This window comes from Mastigoproctus giganteus, chromosome 12, assembly GCF_048544385.1.
Source record: "Mastigoproctus giganteus isolate SK-2022 chromosome 12, ASM4854438v1, whole genome shotgun sequence".
In the NCBI taxonomy this organism is placed as follows: Eukaryota; Metazoa; Arthropoda; class Arachnida; order Uropygi; family Thelyphonidae; genus Mastigoproctus; species Mastigoproctus giganteus.
In genome coordinates, this window is record NC_143586.1 from 52,455,390 (window position 1) to 52,481,204 (window position 25,815).

The 25,815-nt window shown below is 36.0% G+C and overlaps 1 protein-coding gene across 3 annotated transcripts in view; it reads left to right on the forward strand.

Annotated features, from left to right (window-relative positions):
- Window positions 1-25,815, forward strand: part of LOC150077059 (serrate RNA effector molecule homolog B-like) — a 218,337-nt gene that overhangs the window by 139,239 nt on the left and 53,283 nt on the right. For all 3 annotated transcript variants that reach the window (XM_090386175.1, XM_090386177.1, XM_090386176.1), the window contains exons 11-12: window positions 3,700-3,852; window positions 12,103-12,256. In XM_090386175.1, the coding sequence (XP_090242301.1) occupies window positions 3,700-3,852; window positions 12,103-12,256 (307 nt within the window). The remainder of the gene's footprint in view (window positions 1-3,699; window positions 3,853-12,102; window positions 12,257-25,815) is intronic.

Here is a 25,815-nt window from a genome sequence, read left to right on the forward strand (position 1 = left end):
TTTGAAAAGCCTTCAAAACTTATATGGAGAATAGTATAGTAAATAAATCTATCAAATAAATAATTTGAAAAATATTATTAGAGTTCATTCTCATCTGACTGACAACATTTTAAGAAACTTTAACTTAGTAAGATGTTTCTGGATCCACACACATTCATAAGAATTTTTCTTTACTATTGATTCCTAACATGCATTGCAAAAGTTTTCTCAAAGAGTTCTGAATAACCCTGTGCAGTCTGCTAAGAAGTAATAGTTTTTGAGGAATTTCAAACATGGTCATAGTGTATATAGCTTTCATGTTTTTGTAGTTATATTGTCTGACATTCCATGGAATACTGTTGATTTAGGTTGTCTGCTATACTCAAGAAAAAATTTCTTCAGTAAATTTTGCTAACATCAAAAGTTATGTACCAAGAGTGGCAAAATCAGTCCATCTCATAATGCATATAGTAAGTTTCAAGAATGAGATTTGGTTACTCACTTCCATGAAAAGGAAAAGCTTTTACCACTTAGTAAGATCAGATGGTGCAAGAAAGTGAACGTTTTCTGCATCAGCTAAAAATAAATAAATAAAATATTAATAATAATAAAATTTCAAATAAAACAGAATATTTGTACTATTTCCATTCCCGCAAGATAATTAACCAATTCTGTTTGACACCCCACTGCATATAGGTGAATTTCATGAGATACAATCTTTTATTATTCCCTGAGATTTTATACTAATACCCCCTGATTCTCATCTATGAGGGAGAAGAGACCTTGCTCATTCGGTTTACTCAATACCTTCAGCATCTTATATACTTCAATAGATCTCACCTCAGATGTCTAATCGTCACACCTTGCAGTCCACGCCTCCTAAGTTATTCTTCATATGAGCATTGATTTGCAACCATCACTAATAATAAATAAATAAATTTTCTGTTTATACTCCGGGACGACCACATGGTCAGAGGAGTTCACAAGAAAAAATAGCACCGTATTTAGCAGTCACAAGCTCGAACCCCAGTCACTCAGCTTGTGTACTTAAGCACCCTTATGCCTGACCACTCAGCTAATCTGGTTGCCCTTTGAACTCTTTCCTGAGAGTATCTTTTTTTAGATGCAGGCTCCAAACCTGAATGCAATATTCAAAACTGCAGTGTGACCATGCCTTGTATATAGAAAGATAATGACATCCTTCTCTCTATTAGCAGAGGTCCTATAAATTATAGACAGGACAGTGTACCCTCCCAGTTGCTCATTAAAAATTTAATGTTAGATTTAATTGTAATTAAGTCTCTTTTTTTTTCTTTTCTTTTTTTTTTTTGTGCGTGTGTCTTAAATCACTTTTAACTCCTCCTCGTAGCTTACATGTGACTCCACAATTTTTGTTCCCCAAGTGCATAACCTTACATTTAAAAGCATTAGAATTTAGTTGCAATTTTTTGGGCCATATATGCAATCCAAGTATTTTGAAGTGTCGTAGCCTGGCTTGAATAGTTAACTACCCTTCCCACCCTCAAATCATCAACAAACTTTGACAGCTTTTGTTGGATACCCTCAATAAAATTTATGAAAATTAGAAATAGAAGATCCCATACTGAACCGTGAGTTCATCCACTTGCTACACAAGTACACACTGAAGACTGACCATTAATGAGACTGACCAACCCTCTGTCTCCAATCTTTTAGCTAGCAAGCAATTCAGCATTAGTTTCTTACCAGTAACTTCAACTTCTTCCAATTTATATAGTAGCCTTCCATGAGAGACCATACCAAAAGCTTTATTAAAGTCCTAGATATTTAATTTCAGAACTGTTACCTGCACCAACTGCATCATGGCAGGTCATTTCTTGCTATTGGTTCCCCTGCTGTCAAGTTTTGATAGTTAGGTGCCTTAGTGAGAACTAGATCTAGGATATTAAAACCCTTTGTACACTGTCAAACATGTGGGATAAGTAGCAATCCAGTTTGTTCAAAAATCTGTTACCACATAGTGTGTTTCCTGTTCACATACTCCAGTCTGTAAGAGATGGGTTGAAATTGCCAATAATGAGACAGCAATATTTGCTAGCCCATTCAAATTGTCTAAAGAGATTTTTGTCATACTCCTCAGAGTATTTTGGCTTTTGACATACCCCTATTATCATCTTCCCTTTACTGCAGTCATTTCAGATGCTCTTTTGATCAGAAGCATCACTCCACCACTATTCCATCCTTCCATATCTCTCTGGCTTGAATTGAAAAGCATAATGTTCACTGAAATGAAATTCTTCATCTCTTATCTCTAAGTTTCAGTAAGCCCAACCACATCAGCATTACTTTACCTGATCAAAACCTAAATTTATTTAATTTTTAGGCATGTTAGCATATATGCATAATGCACTTATTGTCTTCACTATATCCATACATAACAAACAACTTGACTCCCAGTGGATGAAATTTTATATTTGAGTCTTTTAAAAAGATTTGTCAAGCCATTCAAATTTTCAAAATCAGACCACTAGAAATCCGGCAGTTAATTTTTCCATACATAACACACAGGATATCCGTATACTGTATATTCAGCTGAAGTACTAGATTATGTTAAAGGAATGAATGCCAATATGGCAGATGCACAGAAATGAGATTTTTTCAGTTCATTCACAAAAGTTATTGTTTTTTGCTATTTTTTTAAATTTTTTTATATAAATAATTCATTATTACTGTGTGCTAATCACCTGAAATGTAATGCACTGCATATGTTAACTAATTTGCTTTATAATACACCTGGCATTACTTTATTGCTGTTGACAATCCTGATGCACTCTTTTAGTTACTTAAAAGTGTTTTTCCATGTGGTCTTTGATTGCTGAAAAATTTTGGTTCTATTACACTTTCCCTTTCAGCTTTAAAGATTACTAAAGACTTTCTTTATAAAATAAATAAAATAAATTCTGTCTACCAACTAAGGGTGGCCATGCTAAGAAAATCTCCCTTAAGCCTTGCAAAGTCCCTCAATCGTAGAGTTAATCTACAAGGCTTTTGTCATGAAATCCCTCATGTCATATCTGGGTTGAATTGCAGACATGAGAACATTTTGACCTGTCTCATGACACTTTTTCAAAATAACCTAATTTCATGAGTAATCCATCACTTTGTTTGAGCTTCAAATCATTTTATATATGATAATACATGTCCCCACACGTATTATCATGCACTCACTAGTAAATTTTCTCGCTATAATTTAGGAAAGACCCTAGATGAATGAAGTGAGTAATATATAACTATTCATTAATGGAAACTTAAGATACATTCTGGTTAAAAGCATTTTGGTCTGATTTCACTATTTTGTGCTACATTATCTGATGTAATATATCATTAGGATTTTTTTGTTCAACATAATCTGTTGCATTGATTCTTTACATGAAGCAAGACTCTTGTTTTGTATTTTAAAAAATGATAAATAAATAAACATCAGCTGAACCATGAAAATGAGTAAATAAATAAACATCAGCTGAACCAATGTGAAAACTTCTTTGTGCACCAGCCTGTGGTATTTTTTTAAGTTTTTACTCTGTTGTGTACTTTGTTTTAAAAATTCTTCTATTAAGGATTTAGAAATAGAAGTTTATACTTAAGACTTATTATATAAAATATTCAAAAGATATAATTTCTGTTATTACAAAAAATGACACGATTAAGATAACTTAAAACTTGAATTTTTGTTATTGCCAGCATTTTCATATGTCACAAAATCCCTTATTAAAGAACATCATTGACTATATTATTGAAGAAACTAGTGCAGAAGAAGAAGAACTTCTGGGAATTTCAGAACATACTCAGGAAATAAATGGCTTTAAGTTTGAAACAGATCAAGAGCTAATAAAGGTAAGTAAACCAATGGAAATTTGAGGTGTTATAGAAATAATGAGGTTTGTAAATATTTTAAGTAGTTATTTAACAAGTATGATTAACTAAATTTTTTAAAATTTTATGATCATTTAATTCATAGGTAGGTAACATGAATCCCACAGTTAAGGTTGCCAAACGTCCTTTCTTTCAAAGGATAATCCTTTATTTTAGCCAAACTGTCCTTGTCCTTTATTGAAATGAGAAAGGATGCAATTTGTCCTTTATTTTCATTATTCAATGCCTGTGTCTCGTAATGGCAGTGGCAGATTTCCTCACAGGCATAGGAGGCATATGCTTCGGACCCCACATGTGCAGGGCCCTCCAAACTGATAAAAAAATTACAGTTTCATTTCAGAGCTTTAACAGGGGATATGTTAAAAACACCCTCAAATGCAAAATCTGAGAAATGAATCGTAAAGGATAATCTTAACCTATTCTAGCCTCACCGGCTCATATATGTAGTTTCACGAACACCATGCACTTAGCTTCATACTTCTCAATGAAATTATATTTTTTTGACAAAGCATAAAACTTGCACCCGTGTGGCCATGATCCAGTTTTCACGAAAATCGTGTGACTGGTAGATAATTAATAACATCGTAGGTATCGGAAAAATCACTTTTTATAATATGGAGTTCAGTGGCTTTGTTTAAACTATTTTTCCTATAACTTTACAAAGAAACATTTATCTATTTCATTTATACAGTTATAGGCACCTACATATTTCATGTTATATACAAACATGTTTTATTTTTTAGCCATCAAAAATGGAATTTCCCCAAAAAATGAAGAGGCAGGTTTGTTCTTATAACAAAAATTGGGAGCAAGAATACAAATGGCTCACTTGAACAATTGATCCTCATGAGGCGAGATGTCACCTATGCAGAAATGTATTTAAAGTTAGTTATATTGGGTATCTTAGCAGTTACTCAGCATAGACTCACAAGCTCATAAATCGGCAAATTTTCAAATCTTCGTGATAGTTTCTTGTGAAAAAGAATATGAAAGAAGAGGATTTAGTTACTGCAGCTGAAATAACTCATATTTATCAGCTGAAATAACTCATATTTATCATTCAGTTAAGCATCACTATTCTTATAACCCATTAGATTGTAGCATGAAATTGAACTCTCAACTTTACAATGATTCAAAAATTGCACCCAAAAATATATGGAAGAACGAAATCTGCTGCCATTGTTTGTAATGTTTTAGGTAAAAAAGCATTGCAAATTGTTTTGGATGATTTAAAACATCCTGATCCACCATTATTTTTTTGTTTACAGATTCATGCTTCTAATAGAAAGAATATGAAAATGGTTCCTTTGTAATTTCAGTACTTCAACAAAGAATATGGGCCTACAAACTATTTAATTGATTTTTTTAAAAAATACTGATGAAAGTGCAGATGGAATGTTTAAGTGCCTAAAAAATTCAATGAGTAATTTAGGATTGGATTAGCAAAGGGTGCCTAGTTTCAGTGCAGACAATGCAAATAGTAATTTTGGGAGTAATAAATCCTTATTCCAAAATATTAAGAAATTAAATTAAGACGTAATTAAAGCAAACTGCCATGCTCACATTACAGTATTCATAATTTAGCTAAATATGCTTTCGGTAATTTAGATATTGATATAGAAAATATTGTCTCGAAAATATATGGTCATTTTTCTGTTTCAGCTGAAAGAAGGGATAACCTTAAAGAATTTCATGGGTTTGCCAAAACAGATTTTAAGGCACTTACCAGCTAGATGGCTTTCTTTACAACCATGTATAGAACGAATTTTGCTTTCACGGAAGACTTTGAGTCTTTATTTCATAAGCAAACCAAAAGACTGTTCCTAACAGTTTTTTAAAATCCTTCAAATTAATGAAAATTCAACAGAGGTGTCCCTATAATTATATTTTCTTTTCTCATGTATGCAATCAAAATAATTTGTAAAGCAATAAAAGAGCTTGAAAAGAATGAAACATGTGCCAGTGATATTTTTTATATAATGAATGATCTAAAAAATTCACTGAAGAATCATCTTGATCAAGAATTTCTTGATCAAGTTCATCAGCATTTTCAAAAATTAGACCCTGTAGTTAAAAGCATAGTAATAATGATTTCAAAGCATTTTATAATGCTGCATTGAAATATTTAGGAAAGAAATTTAATTTTAATTGTTATTTGTTATTTTTAGGAGCATTAGCAACTAAGGCCATATTGCTCTGGGGATATGCGGTGATCATTCCCTGACCTTTTCGCATCCTCCGTATTTGGTGGTCATGGGCTTGAACCCCGGTCTAATCAAGAAGCGTGTGCTATGCACTGCTGCTCCTGCCCACCTGGCTATGGAGGCGCCTTTAATTTTAATGAAAATACCCCTTTTTTGAAACTTAGCAAATTAAGCTTTAAAAATGGTTGTCCTAACTATGGCTCATTTGTTGAAGTAGCAGAATATTTTAAATTAATAGACAAATTAAAGTTGGATATGAACAATTTATTTGATGAGGTGTTCAGTACTGAAAACAAATTATGAAACTGTGTCAACCTCTGAAAAATTTAAAAGTTGTTCGAGTACTTCGAGTCAATGGCATTTAATTTTGAAAAGTAGTAGTAGTAGTAGTAGTGGCATGTGATGCAAGAAAGCAAGTGTATAAGCTTATGCAGCATCAGCCAAAAAAAAAAAAAAAAAAAATCACACCATTCCCTCCAAATGCCTGTCCAGTTCCTCCTTAAATTTATTTAACCTGTCAACTTCCACAACGACAGATGGAAGTTTGTTCCAGCAATTAACCACCCGCTGGCTAAAGGCAAATTTCCGCACATCTATTCTACATCTGTTTTTTCTTAATTTGAATTTATGCCCCCTTAGGTTCGTAATCTGAAACAAGTGGAAGGATCCCATCAGAATTCAGCGTGCTCAACCCATTCAAGACCTTATACACCTCAATCAGATCACCACGCAGGTGCCTAGTCTCCAGCCACTGCAATTTGCAGAACTTAAGCCTCTTCATTCCCTTCATTCCCTTCACCAATCTTGTTGCCCTTCTCTGTACACGCTCAAGTAAATCTACATCCTTCCTAAAATGAGGCATCCAGACCTGTACGCAGTACTCAAGGCATGGCCTGACCATTGCCTTATACAGAGGGACAATCACCTCCTTCTCCCTGCTAGCAAAATTCCTATATATCATTGACAAAACCCCATGACCTGCCCTGGCAGCCTGTCTGCATTGCTCAGAAAACTTCATATCTGACTGCACAATTACTCCCAGGTCTTTTTCATTTTCTACCACCTTAAGTGTAGTACCACACAGTTGGTACATTTCTCTGGGGTTACTTCTATCCATATGCAGTACTTTGCATTTGTCAAGGTTAAACTTCAGTTGCCACTTCTTAGCCCATCCGGGCTAAGATTTTCAGCTTTCAAATATTTTCAAGGTCATTTCTTGTGTTTTTTCAGTGCTAGGGACTTTGGCAAATTCAGAAAGGATTTTTAGTGTAACGAACTCGAAGTGGAGGGATGGGCGAAATAGATGTTCAGTTTCACTCATAAAAAGCGAACTGATGATCTACTTCAATTTTAAAGATAATTGCTTAGATTTTTCTGAGAAAATTAAAAATGATGTCGAAGTTCTTAAAACTGCTCAAAGTAGTACAAAATATGTTCAGTGTGTGTGAATGATTTCTAGCTATTAAACCAATACGGGTTTTTTTTTTTTTTTTTGCTTTTTTTTCACCTACCTAAAATTACTTTAGCTTGATGTCAATTAATGCACTAAACTTGCATTAAAATATTTGGATCAGTTCATGCTTTTTATATAATCCATATCGTTCATTTACCTTATATATCAATCCATATTCGTCCCCATAGAAAACCATTAAATATTTATAGTCAATATGAAAACTATAATTTTTAAATCAAAATCTAAAAAATATAAACAAAATGTTTAATTATTTTAATTATTAATTATTAACTAAAAAAAATCATTCAATTTTCCTTTTTTGGGGTGGGAGGGAGTGAAGTGAGAGTTGGAGAGTGGTAGCATTAATTATTTTTGAGAGTTCTTTAGTCCAGTCATAGAAATCTGACAACCCTACCCACAGTTATGTTGAAGCATATCTCTCAGATAATTATATATTGACTTATTGTCAGTTGGGGTCCCTCCCCCCCAGTAATGTAAGATTTAGAGACCAAACAACAGTAGATTTATTATAAGTAGTTAAAAAAAAATATAAGTAGTTATTTATGACAAGATATCAGTTTACTAGTAACTGAGCAGCAAATTGAGTTGAAATATTCATATTCACTTCACCTCAAAAAGTTTTTAGTGTGTCCATTCCACCACAAAACAAATGGCACTTGAGTATTTTGATTGCAAATGTATTGTCATATATCAGTTGCTATGGTACAACTATGAATAAGGACACATTCATCAAATTTCTATGTAAAAGCCTGCTACCACAGTCAGAAGCATTGATGAAAAGGTGTTTCCATGACGCACCTTCCAGTGTACTCCCCAGAAAATTTTGCCAGATGGGTGGCATTATGAAATAGCCAGGTGGAGAAGTGTTAATACTTGGCAATATTATAAAATTTTCTGTTATTCCTAAATGTTGACTTAAGCAATCTAGAGCAAAAATTAATTGCATGATTTAACATTATGTTGATTTAATGATAATTTATGCAACAAACATTGAAAAAATTTAATATTGGCTAGTGTTATATTTCTTAACTGAAAAATTAAAATTCCAATACATATACATAAACACACTAAATTTAACCAATAAGGTACTTTTTATTTAAAAAGTAGAATGTTTTAATAACAAATTTAAAAAAACAATTTTATTAGAATTCAATTTAAAAAAATAATAATGAAAAATGTTTAAATCCTTATAGCAATTTTAACTCAAGATTAACATTTTATATATTAATTCTTCTCTTCTTCTTAGAGGCCCAATTGTCTACAGCTTTTTTATAATCAAAGTCTGTTGGATCTGGACCTTCTAGTGAAATCAACATCAGATTAGATCTTCAAAAAGGCCTCTAAGGTTGGGAAAGTTCATGTTCACAATATTAAATTAATACACCAACCGTTTAAATTAACATAGTTTAATATTTACAAAAATATTCCATTCCAGTCACCACAGCCTACATTCCCTACTATCCGGGCCTTTCAGAACGTATTGCAAGGATATTCCGTACTTGCCAGGCACGCTGTATGCAGCTTCCGGGTCAGAGGTTGCACACAGTAGTGTCACAGGTTAAGGACCCCATTGCAAGGGATTCCAGCAGTGGGATCCTTAAGGATGTGTTGCTTAATGTGCTGTGCTGTGTTGTTGAGAAAGGAGGCAGGCGCCCCCGAAAGCTACAATTGCACAGTTTTAATGCTTTTAAGTATTTATATTTTATTGTATTTTAACTTTTTTACTTTTATTTTATTTTATTTTATTATAATGTATAGTAAGTCAGTCATTGTAAATAGATTATTTTATAATATCCATTATTTTTGTAAATATTAAACTATGTTAATTTAAACGGTTGGTGTATTAATTTAATATTGTGAACATCAGATTATTTCGTGTACTCTGCTTCGTGTGATTCCTTAAACAGGTTTTAATTCATTTTAGAGTGGAAAATTCTCTTTCACATTCAGCTGTGCTTACAGGTATAGAGTCCAATGGCAGCTAGTTTTGCAAAATTTGGGAAAGATTCTTTGCACTCAGGTGTTGTTGAAAATTTAACCATTATTTGTTTCGTCTCTAGATTTTTGTATGACTGTCCTTTAAACAATTTTGATGCAACTGCCCATTCTAGTTTACTATTTTCATAGTTTAAAATTGCAGGATTTCCATTTTTAGAATAATGCCCAAAAATAATCTCAGAAGCCTCATTTTGATCATGACTTTCTGGATTAAAAACTCTTGAAAAACAGAAAATGATTGGCATATCTGGAAATCTTGCTTCTAGGTGGGTAATAACTGTGTATGTATTTATCATAGATTATAGTCTTAAAAGCGATACATTAGCATCTGAACAATCAATACGAAGGTCTGAATATTCACCTGCAAGATGTAGATGGAGATTTTTAAAATGATTAGTAGGGGTGTCTTTCAATTCCATAATGCTTAGTTTTGTGGCTTCTAAGATTGGGTCTATTTCTATTAAATTAACATTGTGCCTTTGCCAAACTTTGGACAATTTAGACAAATGAAGTAGCACATCTGAAAGCATTATAAGTGTAGCTACGAAATCGTATATTCTTCTATATCTGCTTAAACCTTCAGCTGTGATGTCATTTTGTTTGGTAGCTTCTCTTTTGAGTGCAGCATTGACACTCACAAGGATTCTCTTAAAGACTGTACAGCAAAGTCAACAGACAGCCATTAATCTGAGGTATATTCAGTATATTTTGGATTTTAGTTAAACCAGTCATCCTAATGGATGAATTTTGGAAGAAGAAAAACAGTTGTCTTAAGATATTGTTAAATTTTACCAAATAAGCCACCTCAGCAGTTGCTTGGGCACTAGCAAGAGCTAGGCAGTGGTTTATACAAAGGCAGTTGACCATGAGTCCATCTGTTTCATCTTTTAGTAGTTTTGCTACTCCTTTGTGCTTCCCAATTATGACCGCTGCTCCATCAGATTCTAGACCCACCAAGTTAGATGTTTTCAACCCTATATTGTTGCAATAATTTTGTTAGCTATAGTTTCAGCTTTGACATCAATGATATTGCAAATTGATATAAAACTAACACTAACCTCTTTTTTAAGTTGACAAAAATATGACAAAAAAAATAATTGCCGAATACACCATTTTTTAGTATTCCATATCTAATTTCTGAAGCTAAAATGTCAAGCAATTCTTGCATTATTCTTTCCGAAATGTAATGTGCATTCTTTCCAATATCAAGATGGTGTAAGTATGTACAACCCATAGCCTTACAATGCTCAAGCAATTTTTTGTACAATGTAGTGTGTGGTAGTTCATTTTTTGCCAACCAATACATAGATCTTAAAACTCCCACAAAAACATCTCTCTGCAAGTTATTCAAAGCTGAAATCGATCGTTCAATTTGTCCTAACCCAGATTCTTGAAGTACCTGTTTTTGAATTATATCTGAACGGGAATCAGTGTGTAAATTGCTTTGTTCATGGTCACTTAAACTTTCTTTTCAAAGTCTTGCACTGTATAGTCACCCAAGTCACTTCCTTGTTTGTGGGTCATCTCTTTCCGTATTTCAAACGCATGGAATTCATCATTCCATTATCTTTTCCCACTAACCAATTAAATGTTTGAAACCAATCACTGTTTACACCTGATAAGCAGTGTTTAGAAGCCCATTTTTCATTTGAAACAGACTGTTTCACGAGATAGAGCAGCCTCCACAATGTCCTTGTTGGAAAAATCCAGCTCTGTTGTTGTTTTCGTAATTTAATTTTTCTTAAAGAAACTTAAGAGTGTTGTTTTCTGTTTTCTGATTTTTTACTTAGAAGTTAAATCCAATGGGAGAAGAGAGGTGCTGGTTATGTGATAATATGTAACAAATACAAAAATACATAACAGAAGCTTATTTTGCTGTGGTAAAACAAGCTTCTCTTTAAGCATGGTCATGCACTGTTTATCTAACATGACCATGCCGTACCATTTTTGATTTCCGTATATAATGTATTTATTTAAATAAACTAAATGCAACAAAGCATAATATTTTAAGAGTTTAAGATTCTGTATCTATCTAATAGATACACCATAGACAACTCTTAAAGAAAAACTACAATCATAGTGTGAAAGGCACTCACCAATGAAAAGCCAACTAGCTTTGAAACGGTGCCGTCTGGGTGGTGCCGCCCACCGAGAATAAGTAACAATAGTCTTCTCTTTTAGTGAAGCGTTACTTATTCAAGGTAATGCAATACTTGATAACTCGCTGTGAAGGATGAGCACAATATGAGATACAGATGAAATGATGCCTTTCACACTACAGTTGTAGGTTTTCTTTAAGATTTGTCTCTGGTGTATCTACACTGATTATATAGATATAGTAATGTAGGAAGAGAGACACACACAGTGTCGAAAGCTTCTGTGAGTATTTTATTTTATCAAAAGAAGCGAGAGCCACAAGCAGGAGGTGAAGTTCCCTAGTGTATTATTAATAAATATGTTTTGTATATTTTTTTATGTTTAATCATCACAAAATCACCTGGTATCTAATTGTTTTGACTTTTTTGTATTTATCAGGTTCTTGACCGTTTACTGTTGTACCTTCGTATTGTGCACTTGGTAGATTATTATAAATTTGTCAAATATCCTAGTGAGGGTGAAATAACAGATGCATTTGCAGTAATGCATGTAAGAGGCTCTCCCCCAAATAGTCAAGTGACTCAACAAGAAAGTAAGTGTAATATAAATCATAAACATGTTTTTATGATCTATTTATTCTAAAAGACATTAAATGTTTATCAAAGGATGCTGACATTATCATGTTAGCACAACATTTGTGTGCACCACCTCTTGTATAAATAAAGATGTAACTAAAAAAAAAAAAAAAAAAAGCTTTTCTGTAAAAGACAAAAGTCATTTTATAAAATATTCATTTCTCATTTTCATCTTTCAAGTTGTGAGGCTTTGGAGTGATTTTCCTCAGCACATTGATGTATAAAAATATTTTATTTATTGGCATTTGTAGTGCAGCACTGAGGAAAAACATTAGGAAAAGTGTACAACAACATCAAATGCTTTTCAGAAATCCAAGTATATGATATCAAAATTATATATTTTTTTCTGCATCCAGTTCCTTTGTTACTATATGAATGCCGACTGGGCTAGCTGGGTGGATAAAGTGCCTGCCTGGCAACCCAAAGGTCGCGGGTTCAAATCCCGCCTCGGGCTTGGATCACAGTAAATGCAAAAACTTTGGGAGGTGCATTATGGCCACAGAAGCCGATGCGCCAACAACTAACAAAAAAAACTATATGAATATAGATGCAAAATACCTATTTAGTCTGTCAGCAACTTAAGTGGGATAATTAACAACAGTTAAACCATTCACATCTAGTGGACCAATGTGATTCATCCTCTTCCATTTTAGGGTTTACATAAGTAAAGAAGTTTGTGCTACCTTTTCTTTTCATAGTTTCCAATCAGATTGGTCAGACAAAATCACCCTTTAACAAATCCATGCCGTGACTGCAGTATAACTTCATTTCTGTCTAGATGGGCCTACATTACTTCTTTAAACAGCAGCTCCATTATTTTCCCTGGAACTTGTAGCAGAAGTCAAACTAACAGGTCTGTAATTACTTATGTCACCCTTTGATCCCATTTGTGAATTGGAGATGCATTTGCACACCTCCAGTCCCTAAGGACATCCCTCAGTATAATAGAATAGATTGTGTAAAATCCTGGTGCTTTTTATGTTTAGCTTTAACAATTTCTCTTCCACTTTTTCTCTCATTTATAACAAAATCATTTAGCTTCCTGTAAGAATTTGATAAACTTCTGGCATAATAATCCCTAAAAAATTCCTCCTATGTGAATATAGATGCAAAATACCTTTTCAGTCTGTCAGCAACTTAAGCAGGATAATCAACAGTTAAACCATTCACATCTAGTGACCATAGTGATTCATACTCTTGTTTTTTAGTGTTTACATATTCTATTATGTAAAGAAGTTTGTGCTGCTATGATTTTTTAGTGTTTTTCACCAACCATTGAAGTAAAAACGAAAGACGAAAAACCAAATTCTTAAAATTTTAATATTTACAATAAATTTATTTACAGACAAAACAAAATACCATATTACTGATGATAGCAATTTTAAAATAAGACAACTGTGATATACAGTAAATATACAAGGTAATAATACAGATACCGAATTTAAAATACAATAAAATATACTAGGTTAAAGCGCTAAAATACTAACTGAAGCTTTCAAAGGCTTCTGCCTTCTTTCTCAACAGTCCTGACTTCTTTCGCAACTGTTGAGAAAGAAGGCAGAAGCCTTTGAAAGCTTCAGTTAGTATTTTAGCGCTTTTAACCTAGTATATTTTATTGTATTTTAAATTTGGTATCTGTATTATCACCTTGTATATTTACTGTATATCACAGTTGTCTTATTTTAAAACTGCTATCATCAGTAATATGGTATTTTGTTTTGTCTGTAAATAAATTTATTGTAAATATTAAAATTTTAAGAATTTGGTTTTTCGTCTTTCTGTTTTACTTCAATGGTTGGTGAAAAACACTAAAAAATCATAGTATGAATATACCCAACCCCAGAGGCCTATTTGAAGAAGTTTGTGCTATCTTTTCTTTTCATTCTTTGTCAGAGACGTTTTGTGATCTGCCTTAGCTTGCCTAACCTCCTTCTTGGTTTAATTGCAGATTAGTTTTTATATATATACTATAGACTTCTGTATCACTTGATAATTTATATCCATCCCATGCATTTTTCTTCTCTGCCATGAGTCTCTTCAGTACATCTGATATCCATTGAGTTCTTAGTCTTGAACAGTATCTTTAGTTTGCTATTAAAAGCCTTGCTTTTTATACCAACTGAGAAGGGAAATAATCATAAAAAGCTTCTATGATTATTTCCCTGGATGCTTCCCATTTAGAATTTGCTGTTGGTAACATCATTAAATGGTCTCACTGCATAGAATTGAAAACTATTAGAGACCACTCTAGTCATCTTTAGGAGAGCAGAAACCCTTCTCTTTTCCTTGATTGTAGTTATATCTTTAAGTAAATTCCATATCAATACACTGATACTGCCACCCAGTGGGTTTTTTTTCCTGCAGATTCTTACTGCATGGAAATTTGCTGTTGAAAATCAGATCAAGAGTATTGCTTTCTGTTGTTGCCTCTCTAACATGCTGGTGTAGAAAACAATCATCCAATAAATCCGTAATGTGGCACATTATAAAAACCATAGTCGTTTTTTGTGCCATAAAAAACCAAAAACAAATAAATCCAATAAATTCGCAAAAGTCCTACTGTGACCAGTCAGTTCGCAAGTTTCAGTCAATACCTGGAAAGTTAAAATCCCCCATTATAAGACATTCTCATTTACTTGGACACTCCATATTTCTGTATAGTTGCTTGCTATACTCATCACAGTCATTAGGGCTATAACACACTCTCCTATTCACATGTTTGTTTTCCAGACTGACTCCACATTGATGGCCATGCATGTCAACCGGATGCACAGTCTTAGATACTGTATGCTTTTCAACTTAGAGCATAACCCCTTTCCTTCTCCAACCCTGTCTGTTTTCTTTTTGTAAACATTATACTCCCCATAATTGAATTCTGCATCCTTTATGTCTGAGTGACACCATGTCTCTGATACCCCCAAAACATGTGCCTTTGATGACCTGACCAGTACTTCAAATTAAATTAACATTAATTAAATTAAAGCATTTACTAGGTGCATAGTAAATAAATTCATCAAATTTATTTACTGTGCAACATGCATTACTATACATGCAAGTATACATGCACTCGTTTTTACTCTCAGTAACGTAACAGCCTTGACTGTTCACTTGTTCTAGGAGGACCCTTTAAAAATCTGTCATCTTGTTTTTTCAGGCCACTGCATATTCCAGCAGAAGCAGTGATAGAATTTGGACCCTTAGGCTTGTCATACATTTTCTCTCTGATATGACAAGCTATGTCTTGCTACTTGGGAATCAGAAACACTGATGGGACTGAATTTCAGTGAAGTCCGATTGTTCTGTAATATCCAAATGTTTATGAAGGTGGAAATGTTAGTAACATACCACCATCATGGTGTAAACAGAGTAACATAATTGCTTTCTTAGCTTATGTTACTTATCTTTGGATAAATTCAATGGAAATATTTGGTGAAACTCAAGCAGTTTCTCTTAACATTTCTAAGGATTTGCTCTTGTTTTCCATAAAGGTCTTCAGAACAAGCTCTCACCTTATGGATTGACTGTTTTTTGTAGTTAAGTATCCAGTTTTTAATCTGGCCACTCTCCAAAGGTTATGATAGATCTCTCTTCCTTCTAACTTCACTACTTTCCCCAAATTTTCCCCAAAGTTCAGTTCTTTTTTCCTCTCTTTTCCTCTTGTATATTAATGACTTTCTTTCACTGACTGGAAATCCTATCCATAGTTTTGCTTGTTATAGCACATTTCATTCCACCTTCTAGTTTAAGAAACCTTGCCTCACACAAACAACTTCAACTTCTCAAATATTCACCATTAATTCATTAAATGTTGATCTCACAGGTAATGTAGTTATCTTTGCCCCTTTTTTGATCAATCCTTTTAAAACTCAGTTCTGTCATATCTTGCAAAAAAACAGTCTACTGCTCCTATGCTTATCTCCGATGACACTCAGATTTCTAGAAAAGATCAAATATCTCTATCTATAACCCCAACTTCTAATCACTTTTGGCATGTGTACATCACAAATATTGCTTTTTCTGCTTAAAACAAAACTGGGTTGTCTTTTCACTACTCTCAACCTTCCTCGGGTTTTATAGACTCTATTCAGAAGACGGTAGCCGGGTTAAATAATGATCCATTTCTTACAAAGCATCTCCACTCTCAGATGTTCTGTTTCTGCTGCACGTTTTTCTCTGGATACTTTCGTGTGCACTGTTCCTCTGAATTGGCATCAGTAATTTTCCCCACTCTCTTCCAAACCAGTCCAAATACATGTGGCAATGCGCCTCCGTAGCCAGGTAGGAAGGAGCAGCAGTGCGTAGCACACGCTTCTTGATTAGACCGGGGTTCGAGCCCATCACCACCAAATACAGAGGATGCGGAAAGGTCAGGGAATGACCACCGCATATCCCGGAGCAATATGGCCTTAGTTGCAAATGCTTCTAAAAACCAAATAACAAACAATAACAGCATGTGGCAATCAGTCAGCATCCATTTACTTCCAACTTCACAGAAGCAACTTTTCTTCCTTATTTATCCCTTCAGCTCCTGTTTTCTAGAGCAACCTTTCTTCCTTCATGTGTATTTCCTGGAAATTTCAGTCTACATAAGTTCAAGTCTAATGTCAAATAAGTATCTTCAGTCTTCTCAACCTTCAAACCAACATGGTACTAAAAAGGGGGGGGATTCTACCGGCATCACCACCAGGTCAGTGGAGTTCACAATAAATCATCAATACAAATCATATTTAGCAGTCACGGGCTTGAACCCCAGTCCACTCAAGGAGCACGTGCTACTGCACTTGTGCTCCTGACCACTCCGTCATACTTAAGTACTTTAGGTTCTAATACTTTTCATGTTTGCAGGTTTCATTTAAAAAAAAAAAAAAAAAAGTTGGCTGGCCACCAAACTCAAGTCAAAGATACTACAGATTTTTCTTGCTACTGGTATATCAAGCAGCTACACAGTACATAATTATAAAAGGTAGAAGTGATGAATACTGTTGTTGTAAACACCTGGGCCATGATTGTTTGGTATGGCAACTAGCATACTTTGTCTGCAGCATTTTTCATTCCAACACAATTAGCATTAGTAGAGGCATACAATGCAAGAAAGCAAGCTTATACAGCATCAGCCAAAAAACAAAAAAATCTTCCACTTCATCCCTCCATTCGTTCGAAATACCTGTCCAGCTGAGCCTTAAATTTATTTAGGCTATCAATCTCCACAACAAGGGGTGGAAGTCTGTTCCACCAACCAACCAACTACCCGCTGGGTAAAGGCAAATTTCCACACATCTATCCTACATCTGTCTTTCCTCAATTTGAATTTATGCCCTCTCAGGTGATTATTCTGAGCAAGAGGAAGAATCCCATCAGCATTGAGCATGCTCAAACCATTCAAGGCTTTATGCACCTCTATCAGATCACCTCGCCGGTGCCTAGCCTCCAGACACTGTAATTTGCAAAAATTTAAGCCTTTCTTCTTAAGAGCAACCCTTTGTTCCATTCACTAATCTTGTTGCCCTTCTCTGTACTCATTCCAGCAGCTCTACATCCTTCTTTAAATGAGGCCTCCAGACCTGTATACAGTACTCAAGGTGTGGCCTGACCATTGCCTTATTAGCATTTTAGCATTAGCATTAGCATTAGTAGAGGCATTTGATGCAAGAAAGCAAGCTTATGCAGCATCAGCCAAAAAAAAAAAAAAAAAAAAAAAAAGTAACATAAATAAATAAAAATAACCACTTCCACTTCACCCCTCTGTTCGTTCGAAATACCTGTCCAGCTGAGCCTTAAACTTATTTAGGCTATCAACTTCCACGACAAGGGATGGAAGTCTGTTCCACCCACCAACCACCCGCTGGCTAAAGGCAAATTTCCGCACATCTATCCTACATCTGTCTTTCCTCAATTTGAATTTATGCCCTCTCAGGTGATTTTTCTGAGCTAGAGGAAGAATCCCATCAGCATTGAGCATGCTCAAACCATTCAAGGCTTTGTACACCTCTATCAGATCACCCCGCTGGTGCCTAGTTTCCAGACACTGTAATTTGCAAAACTCAAGCCTTTCTTCGTAAGAGAACCCCTTTGTCCCATTCACCAATCTAGTTGCCCTTCTCTGTACTCTTTCCAGCAGCTCTACATCCTTCCTGAAATGAGGCCTCCAGGCCTGTATACAGTACTCTAGGTGTGGCCTGACCATTGCCTTATACAAGGGAATAATCACCTCCTTATCCCTGCTAGAAAAATTCCTATATATCATTGACAATACACCATGAGCTACTCTTGCAGCTCGTCTGCACTGCTCAGAGAACTTCATATCTGCCTGCACCACCACCCCCAGGTCCCTTTCATTCTCTACCACTGTCAGTGTAGTACCACAGAGTTGATACGCTGCTCTGGGGTTGCTGTTTCCCATATGTAGTACTTTACATTTGTCAATGTTAAACTTCATTTGCCACCTCGAAGCCCATCTGCTCAACCTTTCCAAATCCTGTTGCAGCAGCATAGTGTCAGTAGTGTCCTTGACAACCCTGCCAACCTTCGTATCGTCTGCAAACTTGGACATTAAGCCTGATATACCATCATCAATATCATTTATAAATACAGAAAACAATAAAGGCCCCAATACTGAACCCTGAGGGACTCCACTAATAACATTAGTCCACGATGAGCAGTGTCCATTGATTACCACTCTCTGTCTTCTCCCCCTCAACCACCCCTTTATCCATAGCAGCAACTTGCCTCCAATGCCACACTGCTCCAATTTGTGCAGCAGTCTTCCATGTGCAACAGTATCAAAAGCCTTTCTAAGATCCAAGTATATAATATCAAAATTATTCCCTGCATCCAGTTCTTTTGTGACTGCATCATAGTATCCAATCAAATTGGTCAGGCAAGACTTCCCCTTAACAAAACCATGCTGTGTCCTAGCTATAACTGAAGTCTTGTCTAGATGATCCTGCAGTGCTTCTTTCACCAGTGCCTCCATTAATTTTCCGGGAACAGAAGTTAAACTCACAGGTCTATAATTACTTGTGTCAGCCTTTGATCCCCCTTTGTGAATTGGGGTCACATTTGCACATCTCCAGTCAATGGGTACCTCCCCTGAGTCCAAGGAAGCTCTCATAATTATGGCTAAGGGTTTGCTTACCTCCTTTGCTGCCTCCTTTAATATAACTGGATAGATCCCATCCACCCCAGGTGCCTTTCTTGTGTTTATCTTCAACAATTTCTCCTCCACTTTGCTCTCAGTTATTACAAGATTCTCTAGCTTACTGCTAGAATTGAATACACCTCTGGCATTCCCCTCGCTGAATAACTCCTCATGTGTGAATGTCGATGCAAAATATTCATTTAGTTTGTTAGCTACCCGAGCAGGGTCATCAACAGTTGACCCATCGATCTCAAGTGGACCAATCTGATTCATCCCCTTCCTTCTAGAGTTTACATAAGTAAAGAACTCTTTGCTGTTTTTCTTCGCATCCCTTGCCAAGGATCTCTCGTAATCTGCCTTCGCCTGCCTAACCTCCTTTGTAACTTGGTTACAGATCAACTTGTATCTATCATAGGCGTCCGTGTCACGTGTTAATTTGTATGTATCCCATGCATTTTTCTTCTCTGCCATATGCCTCATTAGTTCATCTGACAACCATTTAGGCCTAAACCTTGAACAATATTTCTTAGTTGGTATGTAAAGCCTAGTAGCTTCCACGATAAGTTCTTTGAATGCTTCCCATTTTGAATTTGCTGTTGGCAATATCATCAGTTGATCCCACTGTATAGAATTTAAATACTGTCTCAGTCCATTGTAGTCGCCTTTACGAAAGCAATGCCCCTTCCCTTTACCCCTAATGGTAGTTACCTCTTTGAGTAACTCCCACTTCAGCACACTGTGATCACTGCCACCAAGTGGTTCATTTATCTGCAGATTCTTAATGCATGAAGAATCACTACTGATAATCAAATCAAGAGTATTACTCCCTCTAGTTGCCTCCCGAACATGCTGATGTAGAAAACAATCATCCAATAAATCCACAAAAGCCTTGCTACTGTGTGAGTGACCAGCCCCCGAATTCCAGTCAATATCTGGGAAATTAAAATCCCCCATTATAAGACTCTCTGATTTACTGGCCCACTCTATTTCTCCGAACAGTTTCTTATTATACTCATCAGAGTCATTAGGCCTATAGCACACTCCTACTCTCAATTTTGATCTCCCAATGCTTATGTCACACCAAACTGACTCGACACTGCACTGTCCAGCGATGTCGACTGGCTTCACTTCCTTGGATTTTATGTGTTTTTTAACTAATAGCATAACCCCTCCTCCCTTCCTATCCTGTCTATCCTTTCTGTAGACATTGTACTCCCCAAATTCCAGTTCTGCATTTCTTATATCTGTGTGACACCACGTCTCTGAAATCCCCACAATATAAAGGAATAATCACCTCTTTATCCCTGCTAGAAAAATTCCTGTATATCATTGACAAGACACCATGAGCTACTCTTGCAGTCCGTCTGCACTGCTCAGAGAACTTCATATCTGCCTGCACAATTACCCCCAGGTCCTTTTCATTCTCTACCACTGTCAGTGTAGTACCACAGAGTTTATACGTTGCTCTGGGGTTGCTGTTTCCCATATGTAGTACTTTACATTTGTCAATTTTAAACTTCATTTACCACCTCTTAGCCCATCTGCTCAACCTTTCCACATCCTCTTGCAGCAGCATAGCGTCAGTAGTGTCCTTAACAACCGTGCCAACCTTTGTATCATCTGCAAACTTGGACATTACGCTTGATATACCATCATGAATATTATTTATAAATACTGAAAACAATAATGGACCCAACACTGAACCCTGAGGGACTCCACTAATAACAGTAGTCCACGATGAGCAGTGTCCATTGATTACCACTCTCTGTCTTCTCCCCCTCAACCACCCCTTTATCCATAGCAGCAATTTGCCTCCAGTGGCACACTCCTCCAATTTGTGTAGCAGTCTTCCATGTGCAACAGTATCAAAAGCCTTTCTAAGATCCAAGTATATAATATCAAAGTTATTCCCTGCGTCCAGCTTTTTTGTGACTGCATCATAGTATCCAATCAAATTGGTCAGGCAAGACTTCCCCTTAACAAAACCATGCTGTGTCCAAGCTATAACTGAAGTCTTGTCTAGATGATCCTGCAGTGCTTCTTTAACCAGTGCTTCCATTAATTTTCCTGGAACAGAAGTTAAACTCACAGGTCTATAATTACTTGTGTCAGTCTTTGATCCTCTTTTGTGAATTGGAGTCACATTTGCACTTCTCCAGTCTATGGGTACATCCCCTGAGTCCAAGGAAGCTCTCATAATTATGGTTAAGGGTTTGCTTACTTCCTTTGCTGCCTCCTTTAATATAACTGGATAGATCCCATCCACCCCAGGTGCCTTTCTTGTATTTATCTTCAACAATTTCTCCTCCACTTTACTCTCAGTTATTACAAGATTCTCTAGCTTACTGCCAGAGTTGAATACACCTCTGGCATTCCCCTTGCTGAATAACTCCTCATGTGTGAATGTTGATGCAAAATATCCATTTAGTTTGTTAGCTACCTGAGCAGGATCATCAACGGTTGAACCATCGATAGCAAGTGGACCAATCTGATTCATCCCCTTTCTTCTAGAGTTTACATAAGTAAAGAACTCTTTGCTGTTTTTCTTTGCATCCTTTGCCAAAGATTTCTCATAATCTGCCTTTGCCTGACTAACCTCCTTTGTGACTTGTTTACAGACCAGCTTATATCTATCATAGGCTTCTGTGTCACGTGTTAATTTATATGTATTCTATGCATTTTTTTTTCTCTGCCATGTGTCTCATTAGTTCATTTGACATCCATTTAGGCCTAAACCTTGAACAATATTTCTTAATTGGTATGTAAAGCCTAGTAGCTTACAAGATAAGTTCTTTGAATGCTTCCCATTTTGAATTTTCTGTTGGTAACATCATCAGTTGGTCCCACTGTATAGAATTTAAATATTGTCTCAGACCATCGTAGTTGCCTTTACAAAAGCAATAACCCTTCCCTTAACCCCTGATGGTAGTTACCTCTTTGAGTCAATCCCACTTCAGCACACTGTGATCACTTACCTAGTGGTTCCTTTATCTGCAGATTCTTAATGCATGAAGAATCAGTACTGATAATCAAATCACGTATATTAGTCCCTCTAGTTGCCTCCTGAACATGCTGATGTAGGAAAAAATCAATCATCCAATAAATCCACAAAAGCCTTGCTAGTGTGTGAATGACCAATCCACAAATTCCAGTCAATATCTGGGAAATTAAAATCCCCCATTATAGGACTCTCTGATATACTGGCCCACTCTATTTCCCTGTACAGTTTCTTATTATACTCATCAGAGTCATTAGGCCTATAGCACACTCCTACTCTCAATTTTGATCTCCCAATGTCACTCCAAACTGACTTGACACTGCACTGTCCAGCGATGTCGACTGGCTTCACTTCCTTGGATTTTGTGTTTCTTAACTAATAGCATAACCCCTCCTCCCTTCCTATCCTATCTATCCTTTCTGTAGACGTACTCCCAAAATTCCAGTTCTGCATTCCTTATATCTGTATGACACCACGTCTCTGATATCCCATCAATATCTGCCTTTGATGCTTTGAGCAATACCTCAAATTCATCAAATTTATTTACCAAACTCCTAGCATTGATGTAAACGCAAGTATACATGCACCTGTTTCTATTCTTAGCTACCCTAACACAGCCCATGTGTTTACTTGTACCGCAATGACTCCCAGCAGTCTCTGAAACATCCTGCATCTTGTTTTTCAGGCTTCTGCTCATTCCAATAGAAGCAGTGCAAGAATCACTTTCACCTCTGCCAGTGGCTACTGTTAATCTATTAATCCTTGTATCCCCCCCCCAAGCTAGCAGTTTTCCAACCTACCTAACACTGCCTCGATAGCATCAGCAGATACTCTTGCACCGTGTATCCCATCCCTGTAGAAGCAGTCTCTCTTGTTAACAATTACAGACCAGGCAGAAAAAAATTCTACCCCCTGAGCCTTGCACAATCTTTCCAGGGCCGAATTGATCGACAAGGCTCTCATCATATACTCCCTCCTATCATGTCTGGGCAGAATTGCAGACACTTTCAAATTCAACCCTAATTCACGGCTTTTTTTCAACAGTGACCTGTACTTGTTAAGTAATTCTGCTGGTCTCCTACTCTTAATATTATTAGTGCCAACATGTACAACTATATCACCTTTTGTGCCCTTAAAAGATGATATCTGCTCTACAATGTCATCAACCTTTGCCCTTGGCAGACATACCCTGGTCCTGTTCCACCTATCCTGTTTACAAAGCATGTTCCCTGTTTCCCTGACAATAGAGTCACCAACAACTACTAGTTCCTGTGGGACCAGCGCATTCTGCCTTGGGGGTTGCTGCTGTGTTGCGTGATGACCAAGTGCAAGCTCTGGTGTTGATGTGGGCAGCTGAGAGCTTGATGGGCCCCTCAATTTAGATCCTTCGAGGGCATCCACCCTGTCCTTCAAACTCTCATATAGGCCCATAACAATGCTGAGTTGTCGCCTGATTTCGGTACACTGCTTGCATCGCACACACACAAAGACATCCCCCATGGCAATATCATGTCCCGTACCTGATTGCTCCACAAACATCATGCAAGCAGTGCATTTTAAAAGGCTGTGATTCACTGCCCCCCTCAGTTCTCCTCTGAGTTACAGCACTCCCATTAGCTTGAGCCTTTTGCTTTGCTGCTCTGGTCTGAGTCATGATTTTGATTTAATTTTAATAAAATTTCAATTTCAGTACAAAAGTATAACCCTAAACTTGTATCCCAACACAGTTATAACGCTATATATATTTTTCAGTATCAAGTATTTTCTATGAGTTCCGTTTATATAACTTCCGTATCAAGTTTTGTATTAATTAATTATGTTACGTTTGTAATCTAAGTCGTTATGTGTTTAGTTAAAAGTACAATTTAATTGACAACGAAGTTTATCAAAATTAATAGATTTTACTGACTAATTGACAATATTATATTATATACTATACTTACTAACGCTATCTAGTTCGTATATAACGTATCGTATAACAAAGGCGGCAAGTTATGAACGGTAAATCTACAGAAACTTTAGTATTAATTAACTTCCAAATCTCGCTGTCTCAATTCAGAATAAACTAACGATACTGACTAGGTCTATAAGCTACTTATAGAAAATAATTTGATGTAACAATTGGTTGATAAAATGGCTAAATATGGGTAAAGAACTTCTCGTTTAGCGGAGCTGCAACTTGTAACACGTGGATTTGATACCCTTACCAATACTTTTATGCAATTACAAGGCCGAGTAAAGAATAAATACCCCAGTTTAATCAGAAAATCACAATATAATGCTATACTACTAAATTTAAATCAAAAGTTTTAGAAAAACAATTTCAAATCAATAAATAAGAAAATCTACTTAGCGGCTTTGAACACATCTGGCTCCCACCACCCTCGTCAGCAGACTCCAATGTAAGCAATGCAGCTGGGTATATTATTCTTCCTCAATTTAGAAAGCAGGAAAGAGTTTTCAAAGAAAATAATATGTATGGGATGGCAGCTTCTGAAATGTAAGTCAAAGATACTACAGATTTTTCTTGCTGCTGGTATATCAAGCAGCTACACAGTACATAATTATAAAAGGTAGAAGTGATGAATACTGTTGTTGTAAATACCTGTGCCATGATTGTTTGGTATAGAAACTAGCATACTTTGTCTGCAGCATTTTTAATTCCAACACAATGTAAGCAGGGTGCCTCCGTAGCCAGCTGGAAAGAAGCAGCAGTGCGTAGCACACGCTTCTTGATTAGACCGGGGTTCGAGCCCATCACCACCAAATACGGAGGATGCGAAAAAGTCACGGAATGACCACCGCATATCCCTGAGCAATATGGCTTTAGTTGCTAATGCTCCAAACAACAATGTAAGCAATACAGCTGGGTATATTATTCTTCCTCAGTTTAGAAAGCAAGGAAGAGTTTTCAAAGAAATTAATATGTATGGGATGGCTGCTTCTGAAATGTATTTTGGCCACCCTAGAGTTTTTGAATTGCTGATTGAGTCTGAAATCTAGAAACATGAGCCAAAACCCTTCTCTAACAGTTACGATTATTAAAGACTAAAAAGAGCAGTGAGGGATGATGCAAAATCATGTTGTGAATTTTGTGTCATCATGATCATCAGTCATGTTGCTGGATGAACTACGGAGCACATCATTCGTGGCAAGCTTTTAAGTTTTTAATAATAATACAATAGTTTGAATTTGATGGCAGTAATCATATAGCCACAATGAACAAATGCATGCATAACATCATTAACATTGAAATGCAACCATAACATGAATAATGTTGTCTACATTCTCAATTGAAGGCTTCTAATAAAATCTGCAAATTTCTGTTTTAATATCAGTACATTCACCAGAGGCTGCTGCATTGTAACTGTTTTATTGTA